Source organism: Podarcis muralis, chromosome 2 (assembly GCF_964188315.1).
Source record: "Podarcis muralis chromosome 2, rPodMur119.hap1.1, whole genome shotgun sequence".
In the NCBI taxonomy this organism is placed as follows: Eukaryota; Metazoa; Chordata; class Lepidosauria; order Squamata; family Lacertidae; genus Podarcis; species Podarcis muralis.
Window position 1 is genome coordinate 84,337,595 of NC_135656.1, and position 11,256 is coordinate 84,348,850.

General features: G+C 44.1%; 1 protein-coding gene across 8 annotated transcripts in view; it reads left to right on the forward strand.

Annotated features, from left to right (window-relative positions):
* MGLL (monoglyceride lipase) overlaps positions 1 to 10,355 on the forward strand; it is a 147,829-nt gene extending 137,474 nt beyond the window's left edge. For all 8 annotated transcript variants that reach the window (XM_077924966.1, XM_077924964.1, XM_077924968.1 and 5 more), the window contains 2 exons: positions 3,884 to 4,099; positions 5,419 to 10,355. In XM_077924966.1, the coding sequence (XP_077781092.1) occupies positions 3,884 to 4,099; positions 5,419 to 5,544 (342 nt within the window). In that variant the 3' untranslated portion in view covers positions 5,545 to 10,355. The remainder of the gene's footprint in view (positions 1 to 3,883; positions 4,100 to 5,418) is intronic.
* The last annotated feature ends 901 nt before the right edge of the window (positions 10,356 to 11,256 follow it).

An 11,256-nucleotide genomic window follows, 5' to 3' on the forward strand; every position in this document is an offset into this window, starting at 1 on the left:
TGCAGTATCAAAGCAACTCACAATGTTTTCTTCTTTGTTTTGCTTTACTGTATTTACTTAACCGCTTTTCTACCATAAGGTAAAGGTAAAGGTACCCCTGCCCGTACGTGCCAGTCGTGTCCGACTCTAGGGTTGTGTGCTCATCTCACTTAAGAGGCTGGGAGCCAGCACTGTCCGAGGACACTTCGGGTCACGTGGCCAGTGTGACAAAGCTGCTCTGGCGAGCCAGCACCAGTGCAGCACACGGAAACGCCGTTTAGCTTCCCGCTATAAAGCGGTACCTATTTATCTACTTGCACTTAGGGGTGCTTTCGAACTGCTAGGTGGGCAGGAGCTGGGACCGAAAGACGGGAGCTCACCCTGCCGCGGGGATTCGAACCGCCGACCATACGATCGGCAAGTCCTAGGCACTGAGGTTTTACCCACAGCGCCACCCGCGTCCCTTCTACCATAGTTTTGGTTTTTTTATCTCTTTTCATTTATATCCTGCCCTGCCTCCCAAAGGAGCCCAGGGAGGCAAGCACATCCACAGTTATTGTTTTTTAAAAGAAGCATCCTAAAACAGTTAAAAACGGTTTCGATTAAAAAGACAGTTGTGGTTAAAACCTTTATTTCTTGCAGTGACCTCAGGGTTGCTAGGGACAGTATTTTTCAGTCACTGAATGCCTGGATAAACAGGAACGTTTTCAAATAAGTGCATGTTTATTTATCTTACCACTTACATCAAAGATTAATTTAGTGATAACATGTTGTGGGATTGCCACTGATTACATGCTAGAAAGGGCATATTCTTTTCCCTGAATCACAGAGCAAATTCAAGAGCCAGCAGCATATTACTACTGCTGCTATTGCGCCATTTTATAGCTGCATTTTTTTAAAAAACAACATGAGGTTTTCATAAAATTAGTATAATTTACTATATGTTTTAGGAACTTGTTTGTTCATTATGCATTTGAAAATGTGTTTGGAAATAGGATATTATATCCAAATTTTGCATGATGGCTCCTGATATCGAGCAACAGGTTTTTGTCTATGGTTGGATACAGTTGGTCACCATTTTGACTCAATATGCCATTCCAGGGCTTGTGGTTTCTTGCTCCTGTCAAGGCACTGCCAGGAGTGAGGGAGGAGTAAAATGGGGCGGGGGGAGTAGCACATAGCTTGTTTGTGTTAAACAACAGCTAAACGTTAACTATGGTTTTATTTAGTGGATGGGTGAATTATTACATTTGTATCCCACCATTTCTTTAAGGAGCTCAAGGTGGTATACATAGTTCTCCCCCTCCCAGTTTATCCTCACAACAACCCTGTGAGGTAGATTAGGAGATGTGACTGATTGGCCCAAGGTCACCCAGTGAGCTTCACAGCCAAGTGGGGATTTCAACCAGGTCTGACACTTTAAGCACTACACCACACTGGTTTAAGGTCATGTGTGAACCACACCTTTGACTCCATCCTGTTTACTAACATTAGAAGGAAAACACAAGCGTTTAAGGGAAACTGACAGGCATTGAGGAGCATCCATTTTGGGACGAATCATCTCTGCCCGTTCTTCCTCTCTATATGCCCCATTCTACATGGTCACATCAGCTGCCCTGGTCACTAACATCCCAGCAAAAGTTGGTTAGGTGTTTTTTTAAAAAAAAAACAACAACACCTCTCTCCTGCATTAGGATTAAAAAATAAAAAATCAGCATAAAGCAAGGTTAGGAAGAAGAAACAAAGAAAATCCCATTAGGCTATTTCCTGGCATTTGTGGCTTTGCATATGAGGGTGGCGAAGGTGGTACGTCATATGAATTTATCTACATTATTTTATTCTGCGGGAAGAGGACGTCTGTCACGCCGCCCACCCACCCCTTTGTGATTTTTCTTCCCCCAAGAATTCTTTATCTGTTGCTTTTTTGTCGGGGAAGCAGCTTGAGGCTGGGCTGCCTGCACGTGGTGCTGTGTCACAGCACCAAACAAACAACTTGGCAGCTTTTAGTCTGCAGCCAGTTGCTAAGTAGCCGGAGCAACCCAGCACTTTTGTTTAAATTGGAGGAGAAAAGTCAAATTGGCCGGGGTGAAAATGTCAGAGCACACCCAGGTGCTGAGAAAGGGAGTTGGCAAAATTGCATGCACTCGCCTCAGTTGTTCCGTTAGCCATCTCTTTTTTCTTCTTCCCTGAAAGCACATTAAACAGGAAGCCAGACTTTTCTAAAGCAAGGTTTCTCCTGAGCAGAAATGGGAGGAGGACAGTGAAGAAGCAAGGTTTAGGGGTCAGCAAACTTTTTCAGCATGGGGCCTATCCACTGACCCTCAGAACTTGCAGGGGGGCAGACTATATTTTTGGGGGGGTGAACGAATTCCTATGCGCCACAAATAACTCAGATATATATTTTAAATAAAAGGACACATTCTACTCATGTAAAAACATGCTGATTCCAGGACCGCCTGCAAGCCAGATTTAGAAGGCAATTGGACCGGATCTGGTCCCTGGGCCTTAGTTTGCCTATCCATGGTTTAGATGCCTAAAGGCAAGGGAAGAAATGCCTTGATTCATACTTGGCTACTTATTTAGAGTGGACTGTTTGCAACCAAGTTATCCCATTGGTGCAGGGACTTAGGGACTTTCACCTGTACAGAAGAATTTCCTTTCCCTCTTCTCTTCCCCCATCCAGGCAAACAAAATCTGTTCTGGGTTTCCCCACAACCTTCCCATGTTCCCTTTAGGCACAGGGACACAACCCAGCATTTCTAAGAAAAACATATTTCCGTAGGAGAAATAGAGGCACAGGATGACTGCGTCCCACATTTCCCCAACAACACTTTTGCACCCAAACTGTGTTTCAGTATTTGACTAGAAAGCGTATCTGCCTTCAGAAAAAATCAAAGCAACCACCCCAAACCAACAAGAAACTGAACTTCTGGCACATGCAGCATCTCCCATGAGTATTGAGCAAAGTCCATTTCAGAAAAACCATGTTATTTGCTGTTCATACTTACTCTTTACACAGCCGCAAAGATAAGCACTGCCACGCAGTTTCCAATGGCCTGAACCCTCAGGAGGGCGCACCACGTACCCCACATGCTGGTTCCAGCCACCCTGTTCCTCTCATTGCTGGTCCACTGGTTTTCCTTTGCCCAGTGCTCAAGCCCAGGTGGCGGTGGCTGGCGGCCGCCATTTTAATTCCCCCACAATGCTTTTGGGGCCCCAAGACTGCGCTGCTTTAGAGCAATAAAGAGCTCCAGAGGCATTGTGGGGGAATTAAAGCGATAGATGGTAGCATTTGCTGGCTAAAGTGGCTTTTATTTTTTGCTGCTGTGTTTGCCTTCTATTGTCCAGGAAAGAGGAGGGCCCCCTGCTGTGCCAAGGGCCACTACAGGGAGTGGGGGCAGCAGGAGTGCCACCAGACTCAGTGGTGGCCCTCCTCTCCTCCCCCCTCTACTGTAATGAGATGGAATGGCTGCTACCAACTGAGGGAAGGAGGAGCTAATCTCACAGCAGAGTCCATGGAATTCTGTGATGAGTCAAAAGAGAAAGGAGGTTGATACTCTCTTATTGTTAATATAATTGATGTATCACTATGTCCTGCTTAATTTTGAAATATTTTGGAATTGAGATGGTTATTGATACTTTGTGTTGATTTTTCAAAAAATGAATTGTATTGTTTTTGTTGCTGTATATTATGACCTGCTTTGAACATGGTTTTCTGTAGAAGGCAGCATATAAATTAAAATCTCTCATGTGACTGCAGTCAAAACTGAGAACCTTTGTGGAGGCTTCACCACATGAGAAGAGGGTGTCTGTCCATTAAAATGTGCTGCCTTTAAAGCAAGTATCCGTTGAGGAGTTGGTTAAGCCATAACATGTTCATTCAATGTCCCTTTTATTTCAACAGGTTGACTCTTACACCACAGACCCACTGGTTTACCATGGCGGCATGAAAGTCTCCTTCGTCATCCAGTTGCTGAACGCCATTGCCAAAATAGAGCGTGCGCTCCCCAAACTGACTCTTCCTCTGCTGGTGCTCCATGGTTCACCTGACAAACTCTGCGATATCAAAGGCTCTTATTTGCTGATGGATACGGCACCAAGCCAGGATAAAACTCTCAAGGTTATCTTGGCTTTTTTTGTAGGATTAAGGGATCGGTGTTTACTGCTTGGCAGTTCGATTGGGCTCCTTTCTGACTGATGTAAGGCACTCTAGAGGAAAACCTCACCTGGGGGAGAGGCATGTGTCAACTTCTCTATCTTCCACAGGGTGAAATGAGTTAAATTCTGGGGCAATACTTAAGTAGGCCTAAGCACATTTATTTGGAAATAAATACCACCGGACGGCACCCAGCTAACTTAGAGTAGACCTGCTAAAATTAATGAACCCAGTTAGCCGTGTCCATTAATTTCACTGGGTCTGTTCTGAGTAGGGTGAACATTCTATTGATTTCAGCCAAAACACAAGGAAGTTAACATGAAGAGGTAGCAATTAGTACAACAGGCTAGCCAGCTCTCCCTTGATGCTGTTAGTAATGGGAAGCATGTGCAGAAAAACAAAAACGGGGAGTGCAATACCTACTAGGATTTCACAGCCATAAAATATTTAAATTACACTTAATTTTTATTCATTCGATGTTTGAGTGAACATCTGCTCTAGCAATAGGAGAGTAAACAAAAAAGAGGGATAGAATGTATTTTTATCAGGTGTTGATGAGCAGCTTGAAACAAACTGCCTTTCGAGCCATTTTGAAGTATTTATGAAGAATTACAGTGCATGCAGTGTAGTTCTGTACAAAAGGGATGGTGCCTGCTGGAATTCGGCACCTGCTTTCAGTCCATGGTTACAAACAGTAGTTATGATCAGTTGAACAAGGGAGAGATGTGGGGCTTCTTTTTCAATCTCTGTTTGGTTTTGTGACGCTAGCATTACCACTCTGTGTACATCAGAGCATTAGGGGAAAGATGACTTGTTAATACATGTTAAAGTGCTAGTCTAAAGTGCAGCTCTATTTTAGCAGGCCACAGACGGCCACAGTTGCTTGCAGGATGCGAAGGGTGTTATCGTAAGCTTGTGGAGTTCATTCATATACTACACAGTGCCTGTTGTGCAATCCTAACCCCCACCCTTGCTGTTGATGGTGGTGAGAGCAGGGGTTTAGGATGGCACATAGTGTCCTCTTCTCTGGTCCTCCACTGGCAGAGAGGAGTTGTGGGTGCCAGTGGTGGTGGGTTAACCTTTGCCCTGGCAGACAGGAAGCTACCACTGTCAGTAGGCAGCAGAAAGCCCCCAAATGGATCGTTTTGATGCATGGTGCCAACATCTTTGGATGCATTGGGTCGTATTCAACTAGGTTTTACTCAAAGAAGACCTGTTGAAATTGATGGGTCTGCATAGCTATGCTTTGTGCCTTTAACCGTGCTTTTTCCTTCTCTTTGCAGGTATATGACGAGGCTTTCCATGCCCTCCACAAAGAGCTTCCTGAGGTGACTGCATCTGTCCTTAAAGAAATACAGTCGTGGATTAGTCAGAAACCCTCAGCAGCTGAAGAAGCCCGTCACTCGTAAAGAAAAGCTGGCTTGAGACCTTCTTAAATGGTTGTTGGGCTATTCCGGGAAGATATTTTTCCCTTTTCTGTTTTTTACAACCTCTTTTCGGGGGCAAAAATGTTTCTCTTAAAGGGACTCCTGAAATACGTTATTTTTAAACAGACATTTCCTGTGGGCTTGTGGGGAGGGGGTTGCCACGCAGCCGTTTAAAGGGCGCTTTCTTCCCAGGAGAAAGAGCTATGGGAATGTTGTATCAGTACAGACTTCCCGGCTGGGGGTGCTGCTTTAAGGGACTTCCTTGAATCCCCCCCTCAAAGCCCACAACACTCTCTAAACATGTTCTTTGTTGTCCAGGGAGTTCCTGAGGTGCTGAGGTATTTTTTTCCATTTTTTTAATATTGCAATAATCTTCAGAATGTTTTAAAAAATAATTGTCATTCAGTTTCTACTCTTGCCAGGTGACGATTCCTCCCTCCTCTACTTCCAAGGCTACAAGACAGACCCAAAGGGAAACGTCGTTTATCAGATGGAGATGGAGCTAGGAAGGAAGTTAGGCTGCTGGCGGAGTCTCTTCCTGTGTGAATTCAGGCCATGACTGTGTTTAGATTTAGGGTCAGGCCAGGCCGAAAGGGCCTCTCAGCCCTCAGGGCTTCGAGAATAAGGAGGAGTCCAGCAGACCACAGGAACAGCGCAAGCAGCACTCTAGATGTAGTGCTGTTTAGTGATCAGCCCCCAAAATGACGCCACTGAGGAACAGGACTAACATAGAAGTCTACAAGCCTTAAGGCGTAGACTCTTAAGCACACAAAAGAGATGCTGATGATGTTACTTCTGCTTCCAGAAACCAAATCCTTCTTCTGTGCAAGAACTGTATTCTGTAAATACGCGTAGGGGCTGCTTTTCTTGTTATTTGTGTTAACTGATAACTTAAGATGTAAAGTCAAAAGTTATATTTAAAGAAAAATATTAAATATAATATATAATGTCTCTATAGGTCATTCAGAGGTATCTAGAGGAGGAGGAGGAGGAACAGAGTATAGAATGAAGGCAGGGGATGTCACTTCTGCAACGTATGTCCCTTTAGGGGATTTCCAGGCAGCACAAGTTTAACTCTGCCATGTTGCAATATGAATGCAATTGCCACTTGAAAACCAGGGAGTAGCCACCCGTTGCTTTTCCACAGTTCTCACACTCCCATTCCTCCTTTTAATTAGGATGGACCAGACAGAAACAACTTGCCTTTGGGGTAGGGTAGTGTTTGTCTCCCTATTCTTTTATTCTATCCATGGTTGGAAGGAAATAAGGGGAAGGAGTGAAAGAAAGAAGCCAAAGTAATGGAAGAGTCGGGGACAGGAGGCGATTGTAAAAGTTACTGGATTCTCAAGAGTCCGTGGTACGTGGGGGCCCTGGAAGCTTGACTAGCAGAGTACTAGGGCTAGCATTTTTTGGCAATACTTACTTGAGGAGGGGAAAACGGGCAGTGCTAAGAATTGAAGAGAGCCACCCGTTGGGTGAAAGTTCTTGTTGCATATGAGGAAGATATTGAGGAGGGGTGAGGAAATGGATAAAATGGGCTGCTTATGGTACGCATCTCTGAGGGAAGGGATTTGAGAGCAAGATAGTTACGTGGAATCTCTTAATCGCAACAACTTTGGGGTATTAGCTTTCACTGAGACTAGCTGCTTGGCCAGCCCAGACACATCTGCACCAGGAAAATATGAAGGAGCAGCCCATGGCTAGCAAAAAACATGCCACCTAGCTATCAAACAGTGTTTTCAGGCAGCCCAAAATTGGCATGTTTGTTGAAAGTCTGTGTAAAAGTGCCCCCCTCCACCCTAACCAATGTGAGGATTATGAGGTGCCTGCCAACTTTGCTTTGCAGCAGAATTCTTCTATTTACTACTATTTCCCCCTCTAGAATAACCCAGTTAGCACTGCTGAGCTAGTCTCCTGTTAAAGGGACTTGGAAAGAGAATCAGTTTAAAAGTTTTCCATTGGGTGCCTACCATGATCTTTCTACAAGAGTGCCAGTCCTGCTTTTTCCATGCATTTCTGCTCTAGAGGTGTATGGATAGTGGGTAGGACTTTATATAATAGATGCCCAGCAAGGAGTTTGAACTCTCTTCACCTGCTGGTCTTTCAGCTTTGCACTGGGGGCGAACAACACAGCATTCCCCACTGTCGAGATTTTTCAGCTGGACCAGTAGTCTGTATTGCAAAACCACCCAGATTATGACAGTTTCACTTCCCACCTCCAAAGCCAGTTCCTTTTGGGAACTGTGAAAGAGAACTTTGTGTAATAACAAACAGCCCCCGAATCTAACTTTAATTAGCTCTGATCTGTTCTCTAATAAGGGTGTGAGTGGCAGAAGCTTAACACATCACAAGACCTCAGCAAGAGAAGCACTGTAGGAGTAACAGTCGCCTGGTTTGCACAGACTTTTGCAACTCCTAGCAGTTCATCCAGATATTTTAAAAAGGCCCCTTTTTTATAGAATTAATTGTGACCATTTCAGGGTGCTTAAAATTTCCTTTGACAGGCCCCGGATTAATTATTGGTTGCAGATTTTATCAGTCATTTCACATCACAGAGGACTTGCCCTACCATAAGAGCTCAGCTGACTGAACCAGTGCAGCTGTAGTTGTGGCCTGTGCGTTACTAAAATGGAGACTGGGCTGTGGGAGAACAGCATGCTTGCCGTTGCATATGGGTGGTGGGAATTATTTCAGCAGCAAAAGCCCAGTGAATTAGATACACTATTGTTCTTCTGGCTTCATAATAGGCTTCTTTTCCTGTTCCACGAGCTGAGGGAACAGGCAATATTGCAAGGGTGGTGACTAGCTAAGGTGAATGCCCTTGCATTTATAAGCCTTAAAAAAAAAAAATCAGGTAAGCTGCATGGATAAGCAGCAGTTGGCACAGAAGTAGAAGCACTCAAAATGCATATTGCACATTAAAACGGCAATCAAGGTGGAGAGTATTCCAAAGATGTGCATGTTAGCTTAATTCTTCACCTATTCAGATCAACTGGGAGTTTAGCCACAGTGTGAGAAATCTAGGTCAATGCTGGCTGCCTTGGAGGAGAAGTGCTTTTTTGCATTTAACTCCTACACACAAGAGCACTGCTGTGCTGGCCTCTATTGTATACATGCCCAAAAGAGGTTCTAAGTTCAGTGCCTTTGAATAAATTTGTCCAGAGAAAGCCTGCTGTAACTCCTGAGCTTTGAAGCAATAGATAAAGAAGAGTTAGAACAGACTTCCCCAACCTGGTGCCCTCCAGATGTTTTGAACTATAGTCCCCATCCCCCTGACCATTGCCAGTGGTAGCTGGGACTGGCAGGAGTAGCTGTGATCTTCAGGATCACAGGTTGGAGACAAATGGATTGGAAACCATATTCAACTCTCAAAGTCATGCATAGGTTTGAAAAACCACACTGAATGGGAAAGCGATAGCTACTGTTATTGGGAAAGTGATAGCTACTGTTCATTCATTTTGCTAAGGACTATGCATTTGGGGAAATGCAACCCGGAGAGTGAGTTAGGGAGGTTATGTTCCTTTAAGAGCAAATAGAAGCTGGCCACCTTCGCATAGGCCTATTGAGCTTCCGTCTGCCATGGAGCTTTTAAAAGAATAGAACTAACTACTTAAGTATTGCTTTCAAAAAGAGGGAGGGGCAATTTAAATAATACTCATTTGCTAGATGTTGGGGAATTCGAAAAAAGACTTATATTCCTGCTGGGATAGAATAAACAACAGTTCGTAAACTGAATTGTGCTGGATCAACACCAGTGAAGGCTCTAAAACAAAAAATCATTTCTGCTGCAGTTAAACCTGTCAAGTCTAAGCTTGCTCATGCTGGGAAGTTGGACTTCTGCAGTGTTCTAAAGAAAGTAACTTGCTGAGCAACCACAGCTGGCAGCCAGGGGCAGCGTTTGGATTGTTGCAGGAAAACAAGGGCAGAGCCACAGGCTGCATTATGGCCATAGCTGTGGCCTCTTGCACCTGCCCTGAGAAAAAAGAGAGAGATTGTAGTGGTGATCTTCAGGAGCCTGCCTTGCTAATCAACATTAAACCAGCTGAAGCTCCTTGGGGCTGCCCTACCTCAGGCCTGCACAACTTGTGACCCACCAAACTGACTACAACCTCACCTGTAGTCTGCAAAGTCTTCTGCTTTTACAATCCTAGACATGCAGCAGAAGTGGGAGTCTTACAGAGTTTCAGACATTGGTGAGTGAGCTGTTATTCAGCTTGGCAGGTGACAAATTGCACAGGCCTGCCCTACCTTAAAATCACAAACTAGAGTTCACCAGAAGCATCTACAATTTTAACTTTAACTTGATGCATGCAGTTTCTGGAGAGCAAAGTTCTCCAGAACTTGTATCAGCTTCCAGACTGCTGTGCTGGGGACCAACGGAGTTTCCCCCTCTTTGAGAACTTAGTTCCTTTATGACAGAGCAATAGTTGTGTGTAACTAATGTATATAACCGCCATCATATGCACCGGACGTGGCATGACAACCAGCCTTCCCATAACATGTCTGGCACAATGTTTTATAATGAGCCTGCTCTTTTTATATCAGTCACCTTACCACTTTGATGACATTATCTTACCAAGATAACTTATTTTTCCAAGTAATTCCTGTGCCACTGTTTCTGCTCGTTTCACTTTGTGCTCCAACTCACACAGTACTAGACACTCAACATACATACACACTTGAAATGCCTGTATTTACAGCGAGGAGAATGTGTACAACTTAGATACTTTTGAGAGAAAAAGAAAAATAATATGTATATGAACACTAATAATAAAGATATGTTTTTTTGAGTATGGCATGATTGAGAGCATTTGTACCTACCCAATTATATCAAGAGCTGCAGAGGTGTTTGGTTGTTGCTCTTTTGTAAACAACAACAGTGCTTTTACCCAGTTAATATTTGATAAATAGACCAGGGATCTCGTTAACCGAAGGGGAGTAACTCAGGGACATTCTGCAAATGATAATTCAAGTCTTTACCACACTCTAAAGACTGGGGCCTTTGGGAATGCAAACCCAGGTTAGAACAGGATTTACTGGCACGTGCTCATTCTCTTTGTTGATGGCACTGGGTTGTGTCAGTGAGGGCAATTGAGAGCCATTTTGAAGTGCAGGCTGGGAACACCACATGGATGAAGACTATAGTGTACACTTTCACATGGTTGAAAAGAAAGAGCATGGGCACAAAGAATAAATGCCAAAATGCCATTGATTGCTCATATAAATGTTTACTCATTTTCCCCTTGTGGGCTTCCCACAGGCATCTGATTGGCCACTGGGAGGACAGAATGCTGGAGTAGGTGGGCCAGCAGACTCTTCTAAGCTTATTAGAGCTCCCATGTCTCCAATATGGCGTCTTCATTGAGTATACCTGCCTAGCTTCCGCTCCTTCACTTTGCACCATCACTTCACCGTCTGTCCAGCTTCTGAAATGCACGTACACTTCCCGTGATACTTCTTTGCTCTTAAATGCCGGTGTTCTTAAGCCATTTCATTTCCAGCCTGAGTGAACAAGGCCCACAGTACACCAGAGCTTAGAATCCCAATTATATCCTTTTAAGCTGTTTTAGGGCCTCTCCAAATGGATTTTTTTTTTTTTTTAACATGTGTATTCTGCAACGTCACTGGTGAATTAATCAGTGGTAGATTTATACTGGACATTCCACTTTTTTTTCCACTTTGCTGTACTGAATT